Raw genomic sequence first — 25,897 nt, forward strand, 5'->3', positions numbered from 1 at the left:
TAAAATAAGTGTTAATCAAGTATTTTGAAAAAATCTTAATCTAGAATTTCAAAAATATTAAATGTGTATAGAAAGTATGCTATCAACGAAAAAATATAAAATATGTATGAAAAAGCAGATCACATATTTAAAAAATGTTAATCAAGCATTTCGAAAAATTAATCAAGTATTTGAAAAATCTTACTGAAGTATTTGAATATGTTAAAAGTGTATAGAAAAAATATTTCCCATGTATTAAAAAACTATACAATTTGCATGAAAATAATGTTTGTCATCTTATTTAAAAAATGTTAAAGGTGTATAAAAACATAGATTATGTATTTGAAAACTGCTAAAAATTAATTAAAATCATTGATCATATGTTTAATTTTTTTAATGGCAATATTCATTTTTTCACGCACAATGTACATTTTTTATATAAATCAGAAACACTTTTATATACATTTTTAACTTTTTAAAAATACAAAATGAACTTTTGTTAAAATATATGTTTTCTGGTGTCTACTTTTATTTAATGTACGTTATACAATTTTTTTCTATACATCATGAACATTTTTTATTCACATTTCACATTTTGAAAATACATGATCAACCTTTTTTTATTCACGTTTAACATTTTAAAAATACATTTTTTCGGTTTTCTTCTTGTCCTTTTTCTTTGGTTTCTTTTCGGTTTTCCATTCCTTTTTATTTTGTTTTTCCATTCAATTCTTTACAAGGAAGCTCAAGCTATGGCTAGGCACGTGTTGTTCAATGATATTGATATGTATGAAAAAGCAGATCACATATTTAAAAAATGTTAATCAAGCATTTCGAAAAATTAATCAAGTATTTGAAAAATCTTACTGAAGTATTTGAATATGTTAAAAGTGTATAGAAAAAATATTTCCCATGTATTAAAAAACTATACAATTTGCATGAAAATAATGTTTGTCATCTTATTTAAAAAATGTTAAAGGTGTATAAAAACATAGATTATGTATTTGAAAACTGCTAAAAATTAATTAAAATCATTGATCATATGTTTAATTTTTTTAATGGCAATATTCATTTTTTCACGCACAATGTACATTTTTTATATAAATCAGAAACACTTTTATATACATTTTTAACTTTTTAAAAATACAAAATGAACTTTTGTTAAAATATATGTTTTCTGGTGTCTACTTTTATTTAATGTACGTTATACAATTTTTTTCTATACATCATGAACATTTTTTATTCACATTTCACATTTTGAAAATACATGATCAACCTTTTTTTATTCACGTTTAACATTTTAAAAATACATTTTTTCGGTTTTCTTCTTGTCCTTTTTCTTTGGTTTCTTTTCGGTTTTCCATTCCTTTTTATTTTGTTTTTCCATTCAATTCTTTACAAGGAAGCTCAAGCTATGGCTAGGCACGTGTTGTTCAATGATATTGATTATATTAATAAAACCAGAGATCCCCCCCCACCCCCCCCCACCCACTAGGACTGGCAGTATGAATGCATGCTTTCGTAGCTGCCATTTGTCGATGACGTGAATGTCGTCAGTTCTCTATGACAAAATCCAATTGCACACTTGATTCAATTTCTCATGAGTTTCAGTTCACGGATCAGAAAATTGAGTGGAAATAATGGCAAAATCACATTGTCCCTATCATGTCAATCGTCTCGAACAGCTGCAGTGTACTTGGGTTGACAAAATCGACTTGTTTAAATAAATTACTTGATTCATAATAACTTCGGTAAACGCACCGAAATTACAAAATCTTGATAAAGCAACACACCTTCACACTCGGCTGACACAGTGACACACATACCGCTGTTATTCTGAACTCTCAACTCTGCAGCGAATGGCAGAAGACCTAACGATACCCACACATGCAAACCGATCATAAATAGCAACGTCGATCATGAGTTCATGAGTTCATGCCCATGAACCCGGTGATGAGATTTCATCGCTGGGCAGGAGGGTGGTAGATCGGACTCAGTGGTGTCCGTGGTATCCACCACCGCCGCCCCCGTAGGTGGGCGTGGGAGGGACGGGGTGGTAGTCCGGGTGGGGCTGCGGCTTGGGCTCGGGCTTGGGCACGGGGCCGTAGTCCGGGTGGGGCTGGGGCTTGGGCTCCGGCTTCGGCGGCACAGGCTTCTTGTGGTGGAAGTGCTCGATGATGTGCTTCTTGATCGGCCCGCATAGGGTCATGGACGCACACTCCGGCGACGCGGCAGACGGCGTGGCGGTGTTCTCGCCGGCGACGATGCCGTACGTGGTGCCCTCGGACACCGGCACGATCTTGGACGGCTCCTGGCCGGGGCAGGGCGCGTTGGAGGCGGCGCTGTGGAGCTGAGCGACGCAGTCGGCGCCGTGGAGGTTGGCAGCCAGGGGCACGCTGAAGGCGCCGGTGCCGTCGAGGCCGCCCACCGCCTTGCTCTCGTAGTCGCCGTGGACGTTCTTGCACTTGATCGCCACCTGAAGACCTGAGGTACGTTCATGGGAGAACAATGGTGGTGATCAGCGTCAACCCATCATGCATTGCCACGCAGAGTCGCAGACACAGGGGAGTAGCACATGAGCGCTTACCCTTGAAGGCTTCCTCGGCCTTGATGTTCTTCCTGGTGCAGTCGGCGCACTTGGCCAGGCCGACGACCACGGAAGCGGCCTCGGCGTTGGTGACAGCGACCGCCAGCAGGACGCAGAGAGCGAGTGCTCTTGGAGCTGCCATGCCTGAACCTCTGAGTCTCACTACCCTTGCTTGCCTGTGTGAAGTGGCTCCTCGATGGATGTATGGATGGATGTAACAGGCGACGCATGGCTTATATAGGCCGCCGCGTTGATGGGCACAGCTCGAATGCTCAACCGGCCGATCTGTCTGCAAGCGCAGAAGAAGAAACGCAGTGAAGCGAGACAAGGAGAGATGAGCTAACTCGCTTTCGGCGCGCCGATGTTTCCGATGGCGAATTAATCCACGCCATTGTTCGGTTGGTGGCTTGGTGATCGAATTTTTATTTAAAATAAACAAACAGGCCACGAATGGCATCCTAGCTGGCAAACATCTTTGGCGCGGAAGCTTGAATTATTCAGAAACTCACTGCACTACGTAGCGACTTCCAGTTCAAACATCAATTTTGCTTCATTTCTTTTTTATTTTACATATTGGTTCTGTCTTGAAGTCAAACTTTGTAAAATTTCATCAAACTCATGTTGAAACTATCAATATCTATAATACCAAATAATATGGAAAGTATATTTTATGATGGATGTCACATTGATTTCGTATTTGTAAACGTTGATAAATTTCTTTCATTCTAAGAACCTGGTCAAATTTAGAAAGTTTGACTTAAGACCAAACTGACATGCAAAATAAAAAGAAAAGGAGAGAGTAGTACTTACTACAGATTGCAGGTTGACGCATCAAAATATATTACACTGCTGACTTCCATCTTTATTTGATCAAATAGATACTTCCTTGGTTTCGAGATATAAGGCATGTTACTTTTTTTAAAGTCAAACTTCTCTAACTTTGACCAAGTTTATAGAAAAAATATATGAATGCCTACAATAAAAAATTATTATTATTATTAGAATCAGCATTAAACATATTTTCTTATTTTATTTTTTACTATTGTAGATATTGATATATTTTTCTCTAAACCTGATCAAAATGTTTGACTTTTTTAACAACTAATGCACCTTATATTCTGAAACTGATGGAGTACGACAAAAACATGTGACTCATGACATTGTACAAACTAACACGACCTTTTAGTTTAAGAGTATGTAATAAACACCAGGAACAGACGTCATAAAAACTTGATGTTTCTCAAATTGGTGGAAGCAATAAGAGAATTCATATATGAGTGGACATAATAAAGCTTCATCTCATTTCAGTGAAAGCTCCACCGGGGTCGGCAACTCCAAGGACAACGGTGTATCCCGAATGAGATGGTAATTTTTTTGGGGCGTATCCCATTTTGCCATGCATCCAATGGTTATGCGATGTTCATATACTCCACGTGAACCATTACTACCTGAGCTTGTTGTGTCCCAGCGGAAAAGATCTACACATATACAACATCCCTTTTCCAAGTATCATGGTGGCATGGATCTTCTTATTTTTACACTTGCAATCCCCTTTTATTCAACAACGAGAAACATTACATCGTTGACAAGAATTTGGAATAGCTCCCAAAGGGCTTTATCCATCCAAGTACCATGTGTAGAAGATCTAGCTAATCTAGCTAATTCATGTGCAATTGCTTTAGCCTCTCTAGGATAGTGATTATGAATTACATGAGTAAAATCAAGAGACATATAGTAATAATCGTCAAATAAAGCACTCGTGAGACCTGACGATGAACCCCCTTCCTATATTGTCGTAATCACCTCCAAATTATCTGAGTTCACTTCAATCTTGTTGCACCCAACTGTGCGTGGAAGATTCATCCCATATCTTGAAGCAACAATGAATTCTCCCATACAATATCAAAGGACAACTCCTACAAATGCCTAGAGAATATCAAGGTCAAACGAGGCATCCACATTGAGCTTTAAATAACCATGGATCGGCTTGGTCCATCTCCCATGCTTCATAATGGGTTTGGTGTAGCTTGCTAATGTGAAGTTTGCTTTGAATGCTCTCATTACAAGATGAATTTGACTTGGTGTCTGTATCGACTGGCCATGCAAGAGTTTCCTCTGCTCCCACTAGACATACCAAGACGCAATAGCTAATTGGGATGGCTGTCCTAAAATCATCGCTTCTTGATCAGGGAAGTTCAATAAATATTCCAATGCCTCCTCCCAAGACAAGCCAGCGACACAAGATTTATGAATTATATCACCAAGTCCCAGGGGATTCCACACTTCACTAGCCAAAGATCAATCAAATAGAAGATGTTTAACGTCCTCAGCCCATAATTTGCAAACGGGGCGATGAGGAGACACCTTTATATGTTTATCAACATGATTTGCACGACAGGATGTCGCCCCTTTGAATTGCCCTCCACAAGAAAAAGATTACCTTGGCTGGACACTGCATGTTCCAAACTAAATCCCACATACCGTTGTGCGTCGATGCTTCAAGAGTATTCTTAGATATTTAATCCAATGTACCATCCATTTGTCCCAACTCTCTTATTTTTTATTGGATGCAAACTTTCTTAGGCAATCAAAACATTGTCAGTAATTAACCGTCCCGGAACAAGGGCACCCTTGCCGACCTATGTGTTGTTGGTTGCTACAAAAAAGGGTATAGCAAAGCTTTTGAATCCGAAAAGGATGTTCTTCTATGGTGGCATCACCAATCACAAACGTAACTTTTTCTATATCTTTTACGGGCCGGTTCTTTTGAACAGATTAAAATCAGTACGACAAAAGAACGCAATTTCGCATGAAAAACCTTGAGATAATCCCGGAGAATCTAAATAGCTAGCCCCACTAACCTATTTCTCTCAACTGTAAGTAAGTCATCGATCAAAAGACCCACCTTTAATATGCAACCATGCATAGGAAAAGTCTGACCTCGACATGCAAACATGGATGAGAATTTACAACCATACAATAATCAAACACAATAAACCATATATATTTTCAGTTTTACTTATTATAATATCACTCTAAATATTCATGTTACACAACCAAATACATTGAAATATAATGCAAAATATTCATGCTAAAACTTGTGGAGTATCATCTAGTTATAACGAACGCCTAATCACTTAGTTTTCAGATGTTTTGCCATTAATCATTTATCAATTGCACCCAACTTTTCATATATTAGCTCCGACCTCGATTTAGTTATGAAAACTACTTATCAACATATTGTGGCACCAATTAATAGAAATCTCGCATTCGACGAGCCGGTAGTCGTAGAGCAACTTTCAAGTAAAATGGAATACAACTTTCTTCTGAACTGCAGAACAAAATATGTACAGCTGCAACCGGCGTTATTCTGTTCAAAGTTTGAGAAATGTTTATGTTATTATTATGCCACCTGTGCTGCTCTGGTGCTCAAATCCTACATCTAATTGGTTGTAAGATTGCTTTCAAATTAAGCTTCTAACCAGCCAATCCACGCTGCTAGCTAAGTCTTGTTGATTTGGTACATATAAATGCTCCGGAGGCGCGCCGCACGTAGAAAGGGATCAACAGAGAATTAGGTATGTAGGTTCTAACTTGTTTAGGCTCTAGTACGTACTTACGTACTTACGCTGCATGCATGCTTGTCCATGTGCCGCGTGGAACCTACGAACGAGAAGGACACGATCGGCCAACAGCCAATGCAAAGTCGATGACCAACCGAGTATAATGACTAACGACGTGCGTGGATCAAATCGATCGTTGATCGATGCGTGCAGAATCGATCAACCGAGTTTTAATTCGCCATCTGAAATTTCGGCGAGTTAGCCGGCCTCTCGTTGTCACGCATCACTTCGCCGTCCACCACCACCCTTGGAGCTTCGAGCACGCATGCAGCCAGATCATCCATCGAGCTGTATCGATCAATGCGGAGGCCTATATAAGCCATGCGTCGCCTGTTCCATTCATCCATCCATCCATCCATCCATCGACCAGCCACTTCACACAGGCAAGCGAGTGGTAGAGGTTCAGGCATGGCAGCTCCGAGAGCGCTCGTCCTCGCCGTCCTGCTGGCGATCGCCGTCGCCAACGCCGAGGCGGCGTCCGTCGTGGTAGGCCTGGCCAAGTGCGCCGACTGCACCAGGAAGAACCTCAAGGCCGAGGAGGCCTTCAAGGGTAAGCGCTAGCTATATGCAGCTCAATTCGTACCATATATGTCAATGCACACAGCCACGCACCTATAGATGGAGATCAGCTCATGGTTTTCCTGCTGCCATGAACGCACCTCAGGTCTCCAGGTGGCGATCAAGTGCAAGAATGTCCACGGCGACTACGAGAGCAAGGCCGTGGGTGCCCTCGACGGCACCGGCGCCTTCAGCGTGCCCCTCGCCGCCGACCTCCACGGCGCCGACTGCGTCGCTCAGCTCCACAGCGCCGCCTCCAATGCGCCGTGCTCCGGCCAGGAGCCATCCAAGATCGTGCCGGTGTCCGAGGGCACCACGTACGGCATCGTCGCCGGCGAGAACACCGCCACGCCGTCTGCCGCGTCGCCGGAGTGTGCGTCCATGACCCTATGCGGGCCGATCAAGAAGCACATCATCGAGCACTTTCACCACAAGAAGCCTGTGCCGCCGAAGCCGGAGCCCAAGCCCCAGCCCCACCCGGACTACGGCCCCGTGCCCAAGCCCGAGCCCAAGCCGCAGCCACACCCGGACTACCATCCCGTCCCTCCCACGCCCACCTACGGCGGTGGCGGTGGCGGTGGATACCATGGACACCACTGAGTCAGATCTACCACCGTCCAGCCCGCACTGAAATCTCATCACCGAGTTCATGATCAGTGTCAGTGAGTGATCGACGTTGCTATTTATCATCAGTTTTATGCGTGGGTGTATTGTTTGGTGTTCTGCCATTCGCTGCCCCGCTTTAGCATCTGCACTGCAGAGTTGAGAGTTCAGAATAACAGTTGTGACTTGTGAGGTACACAGGGATCAGTGTGTATTTTGCTTTTGGAAGATTTGTAATTTTGGTATGTGTTTTGTATACGAAGTTGTTGTGGATCAAGTAACTTAATCAAGTTCACTTTGAGTCAATGGAATTACTGCCGAGATGTTGCCTTCTTTTGGCTTGACTTTGCTCTACTGTGTGCTCTGGATTGAGTTTCTGTGGTGTAGAGCCAGGTTTGTCTTCGCCTGTAGGTTGGTGAGTTCAAAGACTGCAGCTCCATGTGTTTATGTTGGTCACCCAAGAACAACATTATCAAGTTCCTCGTCATTGAGGTCCATGTGTTTTAGCATCTCCTCAGTTCCTCCGTCTAACCATTAGGGATAAGTGTGTATTTCGCTTTTTAAAGATTTGTAATATCGGTGTGTGTTTTGTATACGAAGTTGTTGTGGATCAAGTAATTTAATCAAGTCCATTTGAGTCAATGGAATTACGGCGGTGTTGGCTTTTGTTGGCTTGATCTTGTTGGCGATGATCCCGACTGCCGCTAGTCGCGGAAGTACTGTCTCGACAAACTTTACTGACCGATGCTTTTGGCCACGGCAGCGTCAAACCATATGCATATATGGACACGAGCGACCATAACAGGAAAATGATTCAGATGTCTGCTCACAGTATCCGTACGTGTATAATTTCTATGGCGGCAACACGGCCGAAGACTACTTCTGATGTAAAGGGTGGTAACAACAACGCAGCAAAATATACTTTGACGGGCTTTCTCGAGGAGAACCGCCGACCCCAATGAGTGCCTTCTGTTGGAACTGTCGCGGCGCGGGCAAAACCGCGACAGCCCGAGAGCTTCGTGAGTTCGCGAAGAAATTTGCCCCTGCCCTACTATGCATCGTTGAAACACAGATAGAGGGATCTAGGGTAGAAGCATTAGCTGGTACTTTGGGTTTCGATAATCCATATGCTGTTAGCAGCCAAGGGCGGAGCGGTGGTATTGGACTTTTTTTGGAATAATGCAACAAAAGTAGAGATTCTCGGTTACTCTGTTTATCATCTTGATGTTGTGGTTGAGGAACAAACAAATGAAAAGTGGAGGCTGACTTGTGTATATGGCGAGGCACAAACACACTTGCGGCATCAAACATGGACAGTCCTAAAAAACATTAGCACTTTGAACTTGTTGCCATGGCTGTGTATGGGTGATTTCAACGAAGTTCTACGTCCGGATGAGCATGAGGGAGTTCGACAGCGTAGTTATGCCCAAATACAAGCGTTTCGGGACACGATTGACATTTGCATGCTGCTAGATTTGGGGTTCAAGGGCAACTTTTGGACTTTTGAAAAGAAGGTATCTGATGGCACTTACACAAGATACAGACTAGATAGAGCCTTGGTCAATGCGAGGTCTAAAATCTTCTTATAGAAGTTTAAAATTTTGACAACTGCATGAAAAAACATTGGAAGTGTAACGACAAGAGAGGTGGGATGGATTATTTCTTCATGTTCTTCTTACTTGCTAACAATCATATTAAAGTGCTCACGGAAAGGTTCATATTTTTCTTCCTTCATCTGCTTCTAACTATAAATAGCTACCGGAAACTACTTAGCAGGTTGTTTTAATGGTAGTAATAGTTGATTATTAAATGTTTATACACACATGGAAATTTCGTACATAACCTTCAGAAAGACATTAGAAAATTACTACCCATGTGTCAATTCTTTAACATTGAAATTACATGTGTGCCAAGTATGACCATCGAACTAATTTTGTCTATATTGTACAACTCCTTCATAAATTCCAGGATATGATTTAGCTATGACAGTATGACCATCGACTAATTTTCTCTATATTGTACAATTTGAGTACAGGAGGCCTATCATATCTTTGGTGCAGAATCCTCCTCAAAAAGTAGCTGAGCTCGTTGAATTAGTAACAGCGATGTGGAAAGAAGAAATGATGCAGACTGCCTTTACACACTTTGACGCAAAAGCAATCCTCAAATTTCCGTTGTGCACAGAAGGATTGATGATTTTTGGGCATGAAGTGAGGAGCAGTGCTTTATTCATACGACAACCAAGAGGTTAGAGAAATAATTTGTAACGAGATCATGAAAAGTTTATTGGGCTACTGAGGGCGTAACTTCAGTGACTTTAGTGACTTTGTGAAGTAAAGTTACGCAGTGTCTTAGCCTCATACACCAGTCCTTCATATTCTACAAATATGAAGTCAGCGTATTGTTGTATGAGTCCCGCTTCGGTACAACCCTCCACAAAACATATAAGGGCAGTTTGGTCTTTTGAGAGAAACGTATACTTTACCTCAGTATGGGTCTCCTTTCGGGACGTACACACGCGTCTGCACATCCTGGCTGCCTCCCCTCCGTCCTAGGCCGGCCCAATTTATACTTTTCTTTGCTACACTTATTTTATGCTAAAGTTCAAAAAAAAACAGATGCGTACGTGGGACTCAAACACACAACCACAAGGTTCACAAGGACTCGAGATAACCATCTGGGAAGCCTAAGTTTCGTGTTACAATGTACTTGTATTTTCTTACTTTTTGTTCGCTGGTTGATTTTTTTATTTATTTTCCTTTTTTCCGGTTTTAGTTTTTTTTCTGTTTTGGTCAAATTCGTGAATTTACAAATACGTGCACTTCTTTTCATTTTTGTTTTTATTTTCCAAGCTCTGCGAACATTTTTGTTCCAAATTTTGTGAACTTATTTTAAATCTCATGATTTTTTTAAATTCATGAGCTTTTTGAAAATTGATGAACTTTTTTCAAATTTGTGATTTTTTTCTCAGATTGATGAACCTTTTAAAAAACCGATGAACTTTTTCAACTTTCATGAACTAATTTTCAGTATCGATGAAACTTTTCCAAATCTATGACCTTTTCTTCGTTTTTCAGAGAACTTTTTTGACTTTTTGCGAACTTACCTTATTTCCTGATTTTTTTACAGCATAAAAAAACCGGCTGGTTTTCCCTACCAGACCAATAGAAAAAAACCAAGAAAAACTCGTGCGAGTAAGAGAGCGAGCAAGCGAGTTGTGAGCGCCTCGTTTTTCAACATTCATCAAATGACCTCAATTTTTCATCACCTTGTATCACCAATTCATGCCACCATACCAAGTTGTTTCCGGTTTTTGTCAAGTTTCATATTTCTTGGAGTTTTCTTGTTGAAAAAGGCCGATAAATGACCGAACATGTCGCAACGTGCAAACAGATTTCAAATTCGTTCAAACCAGGCATGGACGCCTACCATGGGCACGCATCCTTGGTGGCAAAAGTTGGGGTCATTCCTCACATGTCCAAAAAAGTATGTTAGACAGAGAGTGTTTGGATAGACTACAAGAGTCTGTTTATGAACACCTGGTTTTTGACATCCGTCAGATGGTCCCAATTTTTTCCATCACCTTGTATCACCAATTCATGCCATCATGCCAAGTTGTTTTTCTGTTTTTGACAAGTTTAGTAATTCTATGGAGTTTTCTCAGTGAAAAAAGGTCTATAAATGGTCGGACCAGCCACAACGTGCAAACGATGTCTGAATTCATTCAAACCAGGCATGAATGCCTAGCATGGGCACACACCCTTGGTGACAAAATTTGGGTCATTCCTCACATGTCCAACAAAAAATCATGTCAGACAGAGGATGTTCGGGTAGGCTTGAAGGGTCAGTTTGTGAACACCATGTTTTTTACATCCGTCACATGGCCCCAATTTTTTTCATCACCTTGTATCACCAATTCATGCAACCATGTTATGTTGTTTTCGTTTTCACCAATTTTTGTACTTTAAGGTATTTTCTCGGTGAAAAAAGGCCGATAAATGGCCAAACATGTCGCAACTTGCAAATGGTGTCCGATTCATTCAAACCAGGCATGGATGCCTACTATGGGCACACACCCTTGGTGGCGAAATTTAGGGTCATTCCTCACATGTACAACAAAACCATGTTAGGCATAGGGTGTTCTGGTGGCCAGAAGGGTCCGTTTGTGAACACCTAGTATTTTGCATCCGTCAATGGCCTCAATTTTTTCTATCACCTTGTATCACCAATTCATGCCATCATCTCAGGTTGTTCTCGTTTCCGACAAGTTTTGTATTTTCTGAAGTTCTCACGGTGAAAAAAGGCTTATAAATGACCGGACGTGTTGCAATGCGCAAACGGTGCCTGAATTCATTCAAATCAGACAGGTATATGCCTACCATGGGCATACACCCTTGGTGGCAAAAGTTGGGGTCATTCTCACATGTAAAAAAACCATGTTCGATACATGGTGTTCCAGTCTATTTGTGAACACCTCATTTTTCGACATCCGTCAAATGCACTATTTTTTCCATCACCTTGTATCATCATTTCATGCCACCATGCCAACTGGTACTTTCATAGGACAAGTTTTTGATAATTTTGAATTATTTTAGTGAATAATGGTCTATATAATGGCCACACATGTTGCAATGTGCCGGCAATGTCGTAAGTCGTTCGAATCAGGCATGGATGCCTATTATGTCCGGGTCAGGCTACTGTAAAAGTTGAGGTCATTTATCCATAGTGCAAAAAAAAGTTAAGAGTAGGGTGCCGAACTAGAGACTGCATCGGCGAGCATGTAGTTTTCTTAAATTCAATGCTTCTGTTGATTCAAATATGAAATTTCCATAATTATGAATCAACATGAACATATTTTTATGTTCTAACCATTTTTAATTTATCATTAATTTTGTAATTTCAAATTATTTATGAAAATCTTAAAAACTTTAACAATTTTATGAAAATTGCTAAAAATAAGTTCCTAACAGTTGCTGAAAATTGTCAACGAAACAATAACTAAACTCAAGAAAGGAAAAAAAATTAAATAACAAAAAAGGAAAGAAAAAGAAAAAATAGATAAGAAAATGCGGCAGCCATGGCCCAACCCGCCGCCGGGGCCTGTTGGGCCGGCCCAAGCATGCCAAGTCGTTGTTTACAAGAAGAAGAAAAAACTTTCGCGATCCCCTCTCGCTAGGGTTTTCTATCCTCTCGGCGGCGGCGTGCTGCACCCCGTAGAGAACCTGTCTCCCTTGCCTCCCCCGCTGGTGATCTGCCGCTGCCGGAGCCCGGGGCTCTGGGTGGTGTAGCGGTCCCGGGGGTATCTGGTTAGGGAACCTACCGCCTGCGGATACTGACTTCTCGGGCAAGAGATCTGATGGAGAATAAGGCTTCGGGCTCGGGCACGGCTACAACCGAGCTAGAGGCCATGATGGAAGAACTAGGGCTAAAGGAAGATGATCTGCAAGATGTAGTTGTGGAGGATGCCGAATTGGCGGAAGAAGCAACGAGGTGGATGGCAATTGCTCGGGTTCACACTGACAAACCCTATAGTTAGTACTGGTTTTACCGCAACATGAGGGTAGCCTGGGATCTGGCGCAGGAAGTAAAGATCCGCCCCCTCGAGGACAACCTGTATACGCTGAAGTTTTCATGTCTTGGAGACTGGGAACGGGTTATGGAGGAAGGTCCATGGACGTCCAAGGGCAAGGCAGTGGTTATAGAGCACTATGATGGTTACACACAGCCATCTTCGTATGAACTAAACAAAATAGATATCTGGATGCAAATCCATGATCTACCTGATGGTTTCTTCCACAAGATCAAGGCACTATCATCAACAGTTGGTGAGTTCATATATGCTGAGCCAAAGTCACATGATTTTGAGGGCAGTTTTTTTCATGTCCGTGTAAAGATAGATGTAACGAAGCCACTAAAGAATGCTGTTTCGCTTGTCGTCAAGAGGAAGGGAGAGATTCATAGGGAGATTTACAGGGTGAAATATGAGAAACTGCCAGATTGGTGTGCGGTGTGTGGCCATCTGGGTCACATGTTCAAGGAGTGTGGCGATGGTGTGCACCCCCCCCCCCCCCCCCCCCTCTGCTCTCTACAACTTTTCAAAGATCTTAGAGCCACGTGGTTCCGTGGAGCTGGCGAGGGACCTGCTGGTGGTCGAGGTCAAGGACGAGGAGGAGATCGATCTGGTCGTGGAGCTGGGCGCAGGAATACGCAGGGCAAGGAGGACACATATGCTTTTGGGTTAGGGGAAGATGACGTTGATGCAACTATGACTGAAGCTGATCTCAAGAACACGGGTAGAAGGACTAGCTGGTACACAGGAATACGCGGTGCGAGCAAGCCGGCGGCAGTTCGCGAGCTTCGTGACCTAGCGAAGCAATTTGCCCCTACCGTGTTATGTATTGTAGAGACACAAATCTCAAGAACACGGGTAGAAGGACTAGCTGGTACACTAGGTTTTGAGAATGGTTATGCTGTAAGTAGCAACGGCCGTAGTGGTGGCCTTGGAATGTTTTGAAACAATGAAATAAAGCTTGAAATTTTGGGTTACTCAGAATACCATCTAGATGCAAAAGTGAGCATGGTGAACACACCTGACTGGAGACTGACCTGTGTGTATGGAGAGGCTCAAACTGGCAAAAGGTACAACACTTGGAATACAATAAAGTCTTTGGTGTCCACAAGCCCGTTGCCTTGGACATGTATTGGCGATTTCAACGAGGTCCGGCATGCGTCAGAGCACGTGGGAACGGGTCAGCGACGGCCGTCACAGATAGCAGGATTCCAGGACACAGTGGATGTATGTGGCCTGGTCGATCTGGGGTATGTAGGCAGAAACTGAACCTTTGAAAAGAAAGTATCAGGTGGAGCTTACTGCAGAGTACGGCTAGAGCGGGCTCTAGCAAATGTAGATTGGATGATTCAATTTCCTAATGCTAAGCTTCAGCACCTTACTGCTGCGTCTTCGGATCATGCTCCGATCAGTCTGGAATTGTTTACCCCGGAATCACGCGGCAAGAGGGGACAACGTCAGTTCAGATATGAGGTTTTCTGGAAGCGACACGATAATTTCAGAGATTCTCTGGGAACGAGATGGGACGCGGTACCTGTAGCAACGACAGCGACCGGACTAGCAGCTAAGCTAAATAATTTATCCCGTGCGGGCAGCACTATGCGTCAGCCGGCTGATCTGACATATAGATCAGCCGGCTTGATCGCCGTATGATTAATCCATTGAATCGCTTCGCGGGGCTGCATGCTGTCCCAGATCTCTAGTCACTTTCAAATGGCATTTCCACTGGCTCGCGAGCTGTTCGCTTGAGTGATGCGAGCCATTAGTTTCTTCTTTCTAATTTTGTGCAACAATACTCTTGTTGCCAAACCTTCTCTTTTCTAATTTTCTGCAACAAGATCTTTATTGCGGAAACTTCTCTTCTCTAATTTTCTGCAACAAAAGCTTTGTTGCGGAACCTTCTTTTCTCTAATTTTCTGCAATAAGACTTTTGTTGCAAAACCTTCCGTTCACTAATTTCCTCTAACACGTCTCATCTTGCAAAATCTTTTCTTCTTTAATTTTCTGCAACAAGACTCTTGTTGCAAAAATTTCAAACACATCTTTCGCCGCGTCTAATTTTCTGTAACAAGATATTTGTTGCAAAAATTGCAACGACATCTCTGTCCGCATCGCGCACTAACACAATCGTCCTATGCTGTCGCCGTGTCGCTGTTCCGCAACAACGTTATTGTTACAGAAACTTGGAGTGGACATGGACATACTGCGTGGTTATATGGTTGCTGCTTGCGCCGATGGTGCCAGGATGGTGGTGAGGTTGATGATGCTCCACATCGATGGTCCAGGAAGAGCGTACACGTGGGACCATATGACGCGTGGCGCCTGAGCGAGGTGGCTGATTTCCTCAAGCAAATCAGCCGTCTGTTTAGAAGCTTTTCCCATAATTTATCCGGTGCGCTGGTCTCCTGGTCGGCTCGTCACATCGGCAATGTCCGGCGTGAGATAAAGAAGCTCAAAAAGAACTGGATATCTTGCAGAACACACCCTCCAGAACGGGACCATCACATGTAGAGATAAAGATACGTGATCATCTAGTAGAGCTATACCATATAGAGGAGATCATGATGCGGCAAAGATCACGTATTGACTGGTTATCGGATGGTGACAGAAACACCAAGTTCTTCCAACAATGAGCTAGTATGCGACGCCGTAAAAATAAAATAAAAGAACTGGTGCGTGCTGATGACACGACAACGTCGGATCCAGCTAAGATGGAACAAGTGGCGAACTCTTTCTACAGGAGAGTGAAGTCTCATTTAAACCTTGAGATTGTAGAGCTTGTCGGAAATGAACCTTCATCTCCGAATCCCTGAAGTCTGTACCTTGTATTCTCTAATCCTGATCATTTTTAACCTTGATGCTTCTTTAAGAGTGGGTTTGTTTAAACGAGTGCATGGATGCATGTCTTAGTGCGTGGCAGCGTGAGTACATACCGCGTCGGTTGGTCGTTCTTTCCTGTTCTCTCTCTTTTTTCTTTTTTTCTTTTGGCACAGGGGCGCCGGTCGATCATACGCAGCGTACCTACGCTAGCTACTTGAACACAAGGGTATGCATGTACGAGCAGCGCAAAATAAGATACGTGTGTACGCATACTCGCACACGCACCTGAGGATTGCGTACCTACATGTGCACTGCTGGCAACATCGTTTTGCTCGCCGACTTCCGACTGTTTGTACACGGCTTCATACACTGGCGAGCTGACAGCCGTCTCGCCGGCTCATGCTCATGCATCGCCGGGGTTGTCGCGCGCCTACTGGCCATCACATCACGCCGTCCCTCACCGTTGTTGGGGACCTGAAGGACTCCATGGACGTCAGCTCAGCCACGTACAACATCGGCTTGGCCACCGGCGAGCGAGCATACCTCTCCGCCGGGGCTTCCGCGCTGCCCTCCACCTACTTTTTCTGCATGACTGCATCATGTACGCAACGCACGTCGCTGGGTGGGTCTCCAACTCTCCATACTGCAGCACACCCATTCGCCATAGCACATCTGTGAGCGCGCGAGGCGGCCGCAGCGCTGCAGCCATCGAAGCTGCACCAGGCACCTTCTTCCTTCCTCGCTACCCCTGGTGCAGCTACTCGGCGCCTTGTATTCTTCCTACGATGCCTTCATGCCGCAGCAGATCAGACTGAAGCAAACCCGTGGACGATGCCTTTTCTTATGTGTGTTTCCTATAGAAGAGCTATCTCTGTTCACTTGAGACGAAAACTCGTTAGCTGGGTTGGTGCGCATTTTCCGCACTTCAACACGTGTGCTGCCTAACCCACCGATCCCGGCCATTCCCGATGCCAAATACGAAATCCCTGTTTGGATGTGACCGCAAGGTTAAAAACGATCGAGATTAGAGAGTACAGGATACAGACTTCAGGAATTCGGAGGTGAGGGTTCGTTTTCCACAAGCTCTACAACCTCAGGGTTTAAATCAGACTTCACTCTCTACAGGAATCTGTTTACTTCAGAGGGCACGTCTGGTATGGAGGAGGTGCTCAATTCTGTTCCAGTCAAAGTCACGCCAGAGATGAACCAGCTCCTACTTGCTCCTTACTCAGCGGAAGAGGTAAAATAGGCTCTCTTCCAAATGTTCCCAACCAAGGCGCCGGGACTAGACGGGTATCCGGCACATTTCTTTCAAAGGCATTGGGATCTGGTTGGAAACGAGGTAACAAATATTGTGTTGAGGATTCTGCGTGGGCAGGAGAGTGCGGAAGTGCTCAACGATACGGTCTTGGTGTTGATCCCGAAGGTAGCCAATCCGAACTCAGTATCTCAGTTTCGCCCTATTAGCCTGTGCAATGTTCTCTATAAAATAGCTTCCAAGGTAGTTTCCAACCGTTTAAAGCTAATTTTACCTGAGATCATATCAGAAGATCAATCTGCCTTTGTTCCTGGCCGTCTCATTACAGACAATATAATCTCTGCATACGAGTGCCTGCATTTTATGAAGCACAACAAGGCAAAGAAAAACAGATTTGCAGCACTTAAACTGGACATGATGAAAGCTTATGATAGAGTGGAATTGAGATATCTGGAAGCTATAATGACCAAACTTGGTTTTGCATCGGCGTGGATCTCCATGATCATAGGTTAGGTATGATAAGCTCAGTTAACTTTTCCGTGTTATTAAATGGAAACAAACTTGAGAGCTTCAAACCTACCCGAGGTATCCGGCAGGGGGAGCCAATATCTCCTTACCTGTTCTTGTTTGCAGCGGAGGGCCTTTCGTGCCTCCTAAAAAGTAACGAGTCATCGCACCTCAATGGTATACAAGTGGCCCAAACGGCTCCGCCGGTAAGTCATTTGCTTTTTGCAGATGACAGCCTGCTGTTTTTCAAGGCACATGGTGATGGAGTTAGAGAGTTATCCTCTGCTTTGGATAAGTACTGCAAGGCGTCAGGGCAGAAAATTAACTTATCAAAGTCATCTATTTTTTTCAGCAAGGGTGTCCTACAAACTTGAAAAATGAGATAAAAGAGGTGCTGGAAGTTCCAAATGAAACCCTCAATGAGAAATACTTGGGTATGCCTAGTGATGTTGGTAACTCAAAAAATGGGGCTTTCAAATATCTGCGTGACAGAGTATGGAATAAAGTAAAAGGATGGATGGAAAAACTTTTGTCTGCGGGGGGGGGGGGGGGGGGGGGGGGGGAGTTCTTATTAAAAGTGTGGCTCAAGCTGTTCCAGTTTACTCGATGTCATGTTTTTTTTACTCCCTCGAGGCCTTTGTCAGCACATTAATTCCCTTATCAGAAAATTTTGGTGGGGAAGCAAGGAGGGGGAAAGAAAGGCTGCCTGGGTGTCTTGGGAAGTTATGACAAGACCAAAATACATGGGAGGACTAGGGTTTCGGGACATAGAACTCTTCAACCTCGCTTTGCTGGCTAGGCAAGCATGGCGTATTCTTCAGGACCCAACCTCCCTCAGTGCAAGAATATTGAAAGCAAAATATTTTCCTCCAACAGATTTCCTACAAGCCGAACTAGGTAGCTCACCATCTCAAGTTTGGCGAGCGATTGTAGAAGGAAAGGGAATTTTGGCTCAAGGGCTCATCAGAAGAGTGGGCAATGGTGCAAGTACCCACATCTGGCGTGATAATTGGCTGCCCCGTGATCACAATATGAGGCCCATAATGAGTTTGGTTCAGAATCCACCACAGTTGGTCGAGGAGCTTATCATGCATAATATTGGTGATTGGAACAGGGAGCTGGTCCGAAGTATCTTCATCAAGTTTGACGCTGATGCAATATTATCAATACCTCTATGTACAAGGTCAGTTGAGGATTTTTGGGCTTGGAGCCATGACCCCAAGGGCTTATTTTCAGTAAGGTCTGCTTACCGTATGTTAGTCACGACCAAACTCCGTAGAGAGGCTTGGCTTGAAGGACAGAGTGACTCATCTCATACTGAAAGAGAGGAACAGTCATGGTGTCAACTATGGAAAATCCAAGTCCCTTCAAAAATCAGAATTTTTCTTTGGAGATTGGCGCAACAGTCTATACCTTCTGCAGATCTGCTTCATCACCGGAATATGGCCACATCTAGCCGGTGTGCTCTTTGCGGCAATGAGGATTCATGGCGCCACTCATTGGTGGAGTGCACCATGTCTAAATGTGTGTGGGCTTTGGAGGAGGAGCAACTCACTTCGGTTTTAACTGCTGCCACAGAACCGGATGCACGTAGATGGATATTTACCATCATGGAGAAATTGTCTGCTACAGAACTGACTAGAGCCCTCATCACACTATGGGCCATTTGGCATGCTCGACGGAAGGCCATACACGAACATATATTTCAAAGTCCTTCCAGCACGCATGGCTTTATTGATCGCTTCATCTCAGAAATCTCAGCAACCAGGCCTACTTATCAAAACAGAGCGCAGGCTGTGAGAGCAGATACGCGTTGGATCCCCCCACCGATAGGCCATTGCAAGATCAAAGTGGACGGGGCTGCAACCAAATCAGCTAGACGCGGCTCAGTGGGTGCCATTTGCCGTGCCGTTGATGGTTCGTATATGGGAGCGTCAGCTATTTGCTTTGAAGGAGTTTCAGACCCGGCGTCTCTTGAAGCTCTAGCTTGCAGAGAAGCTCTGGCGTTGGCATCGGATCTCATGGAGACACAAGTGGTTGTTGCGTCGGACTGCAAGGAAGTGCTATCAAATATCTCTGAAGGCAGCGGAGGAAAACACGCTCATATCATTCGAGAGATAAAGTTAATGGAATTAGAAAAACATTCTTGTTCTTTTATTTACGAAAATAGAGCTTCGAATATAGAGGCACATAGCCTCGCTAGATACGCGCTTAATCTACCTATTGGCCGCCATGTGTGGCTGCTAGATCCTCCAGGTCTGAGATGTATTCCTCAGAACATTCTTGAGCAATAAAGCGTGTGTTTAGACTAAAAAAAATACAAGAAGAAGAAAAAATGACCAGAGTAAGTTGTCTCGCTTGGTTATTGTGTTGTTTATTAGAATTGGAGGTTTCGAGTTCGAATCATGCCGAAATCACTAATTAAGGAGTACTCGTTGTAAAGAACACTCCACTTCCCCAGGTCGCAACAAGTGGTGCACATGCAACGCGCCACTTGTCGCAACCTGAGAGTTTTCCCTTTTTTCGTAGATCCGTTTATTAAGAACATTTTATCTCTTTAACCGTGCGTCCAAATCTCGAACCGTTTTCACCATTGGATTCCTCGCGTCGAGATCTTCAAAACTAGATCCCATGTTGATAGGTTTTGACGAACTTTTCTTTTCACGAAAAAAACCAGACGAAAAAAACCGGGCGAAAAAACCGAACCGGGAGCGTGGTTTTTTTCCCTTTCTGAAAGAGGCATGCCCGTGCCTCTCGCGAAATCACAACCATGCCTCTCGTGAAAGCAAAACCGTGACTCTCGTGGAAGGAAAAAAATAACAGAAAACACGTTTTTTTTCATTTCCGAGAGGCACGGCCGTGACTCTCGCGAAGGCACAACCGTGCCTCTCGCGAAAGCAAAATCGTGACTCTCGCGAAAGAAAAAAAAACCCAGAAAACGCGTATTTTTTTCCCTTTCCTAGAGGCCGTGACTTTCGCGAAAGCACAACCGTGCCTCTCGCGGAAGCAAAACTGTGACTCTCACGAAAGAAAAAAAAACAGAAAACGCGTTTTATTTTTCCCTTTCCTAGAGGCACGGTCGTGACTTTCGCGAAAGTACAACCGTGCCTCTTGCGGAAGCAAAATCGTGACTCTCACAAAAGAAAAAAAAACAAAAAACGCGTTTTGTTTTCCCCTTTTCTGAGAGGCACGGCCGTGACTCTCGCAAAAGCACAACCGTGCCTCTCGCGGAAGCAAAACCATGACTCTCGCGAAAGAAAAAAAACAGAAAACACGTTTTTTTTCATTTCCGAAAGGCACGACCGTGACTCTCGCTAAAGCACAACCGTGCCCCTCGCGGAAGAAAAACCGTGACTTTCGCGAAAGGAAAATAAAAGAAAACGCGTTTTTTTCGTGCAAATTTTTTTTCAAATTTTTTTGTTCGAAAAGCTAAAAAAGACCGGGGGAAAACCAAAACGTCGAAAAACCCGTTTAAAAAGCCGAAAACGCGTGCGGAAAAATAAAAAAAAAATCCAAAGGGAGCGTCCAGAACGCGCCACATGGCGAATGGCTGAGAACGTGCCAAGTGACGCTGATCGTTGCGAGGCTCCCGAAGGAGCGCTCGTTAACTAGTTGCTCCCGAATCATGCCGCGTGCATAATTTTTTGGAGGTTACCAGTAAAAGAAGGATTAAATGGGCTGGCCCGCACGCATCGCCCATGCCCAGTTAGGCGTACGTATTTCTACGTACAACGCGGATAGGCAGCCCAAGCTTATTTGAAATAGGACCATCATGCCCTTTATTATCAAAGGGTACGTATCAATCGCAGCCTTTCTTGTGTTTAGGGGGGTTGTACCGTAGAGGATGTGTTGTATATCAGATTAGATTAATGTGAACATGCATGTGAGTTCCACTGAATATCCACAATCATGATCAATTGCGTACAAGCTAAGTTAATTATTTGTTAGTATTTTTATTGAAACTGATCTCACTAGGCCTATGCTGATCACAGTCTCTCTAGCGTTTACACTTCACTCTTTATGGACACATTATGAAAGGGGCGAGGATCGACGACCCGATTTGCATCGGTGATGACGAAGTTATGTATCTATAAATTTTGTTAATGATGTTGTGTTGTACACACTGATTGGCTCAAATATTCAGTTAGACGCCTCCGTAAAAACAACTGTGCCAGAAAGAGCCTTATCTAATGACAAACTCTGATGAAACCCGTATTTCTCACTTCTGTAATGCTAAATTCTGATGCTACGCAGGACTGCATGTCCACTGTGGTACAACCCTTGGATGCAGGTATTTCTATGCAAAGAAGCTAAAAGTATCTCCATGCGAACTTGGTTGACTCAAGCATTTTGTTGGTACAAAGTACAAACAAGCCTGCCATCAGGTATTACATATGCGAGATGAACAAGACCTTCACCGCTCCCGGCCAAAGGATGGTGAGAGCTCTATCTACGCATTTTCCTTGACGCAAATGAACTTCACTTATCAATGATCACGACTGTCGGATCTTTCCTGCTTCCAATATTTCTCAGTTCCATTCACAAGGAAATACCTTACAAAATACCTCAATCCATCAATCGAGGACATGTGGACTAAACTTGCATGTGGGTGCGCCAAGGAACATGTCCAACTTATAAAGTGAGTTGTGGAAGAGCCACCATAACAACTAATTGGTCAGACTTGTGAAGACATCAGAGATTGGAGAACGTCAGATATGTGTCTTCTGTGTTCAATGCTAAAAGGAGCAAACTGTTGCTCACTGTCTACCTGCTTTGACAAGGTCGGTCACAAGGTTGTCATCATACTATACATGAAATGTTTCCTATGGTTTCATCGGCTAAACAATATGATCACAACAGGTTCATATGACATGACATGTGACGAGTCAGTCAATGACCAAGTGAAGCCATCAAATATTAAGCATTAGCAGAACTATATATGTTCTTTGTGAGTGTTTGGTTGGACTTTATCTCGCACCGCTACTCTGGCAACCCAACTATTGTATCTACTTAGTGACGATCCATCGTCTTGGCTTACTTTTGGAACATAGTATATATTACTCACTTTGTTGTGAACTTTCAGATCTAATGTTGCCTTGTTTTTTTTTTCTTTTTTTGTATTTGATCTCCTTACCCTTCAACATTGCTTGGACAACTGCTCTGTACGGGACACACTTATGTCATATACCAAGGCAATGCCATGTCTCTGATGTAACCTTACTAGATTGAATTGATCCATATTGAGCAATCATTCTAAATTTCTTTCGCTATGGTTAATACGTTGTTTATGTGCTTGGACAATAAGTTTATGCGTTCCCTACATAGTAGAGCATAAAACCTGCATGAATTTCAGAATAAACAGTCAATGGTGGATTCCTCACCACTAGGTGCCGAAACCGCTAGAAATACTATTTTGATAAAGTAAGGAACTATGGACAGGCGCAGTAGCATTACTTCATGGAGGAAGAACATCGCACAAAGAAGCTCAAGCTTTGGTTAATCACGCGCTGGTCGACGATGTTGATTGAGTTTTAATAAAAACTGTAGTTTTCCCCTAAAAGGAAACTAGGATCGGCAGTATGAATGCATGATCTCTGGTAGCTACCATTTGCCCACGACGTGAAAGCCGTGAGTTGTCCATCACAAATCCATTGCACGGCTGGTTGCCAGGGAGATGTGCTGGATGGCCGACGGGCTTGCACGACGACATCTACCACACCCGACGGCCTGCCCCTTCTGTGATCATGCTCCTGAGACGATCAACCATTGCTTGGATGTGTATTTGCTAGACAAGTGTGGCTCTACATTCTCGACCATTGGGATAAATTAACTTGGCTACCTAGCGCCGACACCAATTTGGTGGACTGGTGGACATCCCTAAATCCAGAACCAAAGCTTAGGAAGGAGACATGGACAATAATAGCGCTGGTAGCATGGTTGTTATTTTTTTCTCTAATACGCCTGATTGCATTGATAGGTAGATGGGATACAGAGTTAGAGTGCCGCCGGCCGTACACTAAGAAGCATGCCGGGGCACTCGAGAGCAGCAGAAGGGCGTTGCTCAGCCCCGCAGCATGGTTGTTATGGAAACACAGGAACGATGTGGTGTTCAACGGAACGGTTCCTTCAACAAGGGAGCTTCTCAAGAGGATCGACTTAGAAGGACAAGATTGGAGGGCGGCTGGGCTGCTTCGTGAGGAGAGATCGCTTCCAGAGAGTAGGTGGGTGAGCTAGTAGTGAGTAATCCGCATGTTAAAGGTTGGCTATGATAACGGTGGATAAGTTGTAAAACTATATACCTTTCTAGACACTTTCTATTTATGATCTCGCTGACGTATCCTCGAAAAAGTCTCGCTGACGTATCCTTGATAAAGCAACACACCCACTGACACATACGCGCACTCTAAACTCTCAACTCTGCAGTGCAGATACTAAAACGGGGCAGCAAATGGCAGAACACCTAACGGTACCCACGCATGCAACTGACCACAAACCCAGTGATGAGATTTCAGCGCTGGGCCGGACGGTGGTATAGACCGGACTCAGTGGTGTCCGTGGTATCCACCGCCGCCGCCATAGGTGGGCGTCGAAGGGACAGGGTGGTAGTCCGGGTGGGGTTGCGGCTTCGGCTCGGGCTTGGGCACGGGGCCATAGTCCGGGTGGGGCTGGGGCTTGGGCTCCGGCTTGGGCGGCACGGGCTTCTTGTGATGGAAGTGCTCGATGATGTGCTTTTTGATCGGCCCGCACAGGGTCATGGACGCGCACTCCGGCGACACCGCGGACGGCATGGCGGTGTTCTCACCAGCGACGACGACGCCGTAGGTGGTGCCCTCGGACACCGGCATGATCTTGGACGGCTCCTGGCCGGGGCACGGCGCGCTGGAGGCGGAACTGTGAAGCTGCGCGATGCAGTCGGCGCTGTGGAGGTCAGCGGCCAGGGGCACGCTGAAGGCGCCGGTGTCGTCGACACCGCCCACCGCCTTGCTCTCGTACTCGTCGGCGCTGTTCTTGCACTTGATCGCCACTATGTGTAAGTAATTCACTAGTTACTGACTTATAGCGGATATGGGGAAACTCTAGTATTTATATGAGCCTAATGTCGATAAGATATACAATATTTGTTATATAGTACATGTTTTAATGTTCTTCGTGATATTGTGCGAACGTCGACTGCGCAATATTTAGCCCATCGAGACTTGACGGATTACTATTTTTGTGATGTGGGCTGGGGTTAGAGATATAACGGTGGCATAAGCTACCTTTAATCCTTACCGAATCATTGGTAAGGGAACAATGGAGATTCATGTGTTTTATGCCGCGTCTCGGAGAGACCCTTAATCACCCTTGTACTCCATGGATATGTATTGCAGGGACAGTTGTGGCATGCGTGATACATAACTGCGGCAGTAAGCACATATCTTTTTATTGTCATTTCCTGCACAATACATATATAACACATATCACATTTGAACCAAAGGTTGTGTTTCTACACAATTAAGTATAATAAATACTAGTGATGAATCCAGACTCCATGAAAATGCCTTTTAGACCTGTTGCAGCTTCCATCATTTTCATTACTCTCTTATTCTTAGCCATTATTCTTGCAGACTTCAATACTCGCTTTGACTCACACGTGCATATTTCATCCTTCTCACCACTTTTTCTTGGGACCTAAAATAACATGCAAGCACATTATGATAAACCTCTATAACGGGCAAAATACCATTTCCCCAGCTTTGGTGGGATCGATACTTTACTTCGAAAACAGGCACATCTAAACTCTATGCACTTGCATAACATCACCTGTCATGACGCGTGTTTCGTGAACAAGCTGGACTTTGACCTATGTCACGTGTGTTTCACTGTTTCTCTTTTCCGTGTGTGACAGGAGTCATTTTTTTCTTTGGCAGAAGATGAAATCGAGCATTTGTAGGCTCTTCCTCTTCGACTCCTCCATAGTGGACCGGTTTCGGTTATCGGAGTCTATTAGAGGTTGCTCCTGTATCTTTAGATGGGGCCATGGAGAGATGTACATGAGACTATCCTTCAGTTCCAGAGCTTTGCGCCGCCTACATCTTTCCCAGTGCACTTTTCATCATGCACCGCAATGTGGAACATCAGGTCTCTGGAACCCCGTCTACTGTGATCATTATGAGAGAAATGACATTGGGGTTTTTGGGGAGAGCTCTCGCACGACTGCTAGCATCTCCTCGGACATTGTGGCATACACCGACTTCTTCAACGATGACTACTCCGACGACGACTCCCCCTCCCTCCATGCCATGTCAACCGCCGATGGTGCGGTGATTGCGAACGTTTCTTCATCCGCCACATCATACGTTATTTTCCCCTTCCATTAAGGATCACTTCTGGTTCCTTACTGCTAGCCTTCA

General features: G+C 44.2%; 3 protein-coding genes across 3 annotated transcripts; 1 reads left to right on the forward strand and 2 right to left on the reverse strand.

Annotated features, from left to right (window-relative positions):
* Positions 1-1,694: 1,694 nt before the first annotated feature.
* Positions 1,695-2,789, reverse strand: LOC125535327 (proline-rich protein 4-like). The gene is made up of 2 exons (XM_048698380.1): positions 2,567-2,789; positions 1,695-2,463 (listed from the first exon to the last, which is right to left on the reverse strand). The coding sequence occupies exons 1-2, from the start codon at positions 2,706-2,708 to the stop codon at positions 1,973-1,975; spliced, it is 633 nt and encodes a 210-aa protein (XP_048554337.1). The 5' UTR covers positions 2,709-2,789; the 3' UTR covers positions 1,695-1,972.
* A 3,713-nt stretch (positions 2,790-6,502) lies between these two features.
* On the forward strand, positions 6,503-7,656 carry LOC125535328 (proline-rich protein 4-like). The gene is made up of 2 exons (XM_048698382.1): positions 6,503-6,739; positions 6,854-7,656. Exons 1-2 carry the CDS (start codon positions 6,511-6,513, stop codon positions 7,345-7,347), a joined length of 723 nt encoding a protein of 240 aa, XP_048554339.1. The 5' UTR covers positions 6,503-6,510; the 3' UTR covers positions 7,348-7,656.
* A 16,390-nt stretch (positions 7,657-24,046) lies between these two features.
* On the reverse strand, positions 24,047-25,314 carry LOC125534843 (proline-rich protein 4-like). Its single transcript, XM_048697920.1, has 4 exons — positions 25,294-25,314; positions 25,055-25,175; positions 24,847-24,939; positions 24,047-24,528 (listed from the first exon to the last, which is right to left on the reverse strand). Exons 1-4 carry the CDS (start codon positions 25,312-25,314, stop codon positions 24,047-24,049), a joined length of 717 nt encoding a protein of 238 aa, XP_048553877.1.
* Positions 25,315-25,897: the final 583 nt, after the last annotated feature.

The sequence above is a fragment of the Triticum urartu genome, chromosome 2, assembly GCF_003073215.2.
Source record: "Triticum urartu cultivar G1812 chromosome 2, Tu2.1, whole genome shotgun sequence".
Lineage (NCBI taxonomy): Eukaryota > Viridiplantae > Streptophyta > Magnoliopsida > Poales > Poaceae > Triticum > Triticum urartu.

Coding starts and splice junctions, on each gene's coding strand:
- LOC125535327 (XM_048698380.1), bottom strand. CDS start 2,708: ATGGCAGCTCCAAGAGCACTCGCTCTCTGCGTCCTGCTGGCGGTCGCT. Junction 2,464..2,566: donor GGCCGAGGAAGCCTTCAAGG/GTAAGCGCTCAT, acceptor AACGTACCTCAG/GTCTTCAGGTGGCGATCAAG.
- LOC125535328 (XM_048698382.1), top strand. CDS start 6,511: ATGCGTCGCCTGTTCCATTCATCCATCCATCCATCCATCCATCGACCA. Junction 6,740..6,853: donor GGCCGAGGAGGCCTTCAAGG/GTAAGCGCTAGC, acceptor AACGCACCTCAG/GTCTCCAGGTGGCGATCAAG.
- LOC125534843 (XM_048697920.1), bottom strand. CDS start 25,314: ATGACAGGTGATGTTATGCAA. Junction 25,176..25,293: donor TGACAGGTGATGTTATGCAA/GTGCATAGAGTT, acceptor ATGTTATTTTAG/GTCCCAAGAAAAAGTGGTGA. Junction 24,529..24,846: donor CATATCCATGGAGTACAAGG/GTGATTAAGGGT, acceptor ACTTACACATAG/TGGCGATCAAGTGCAAGAAC.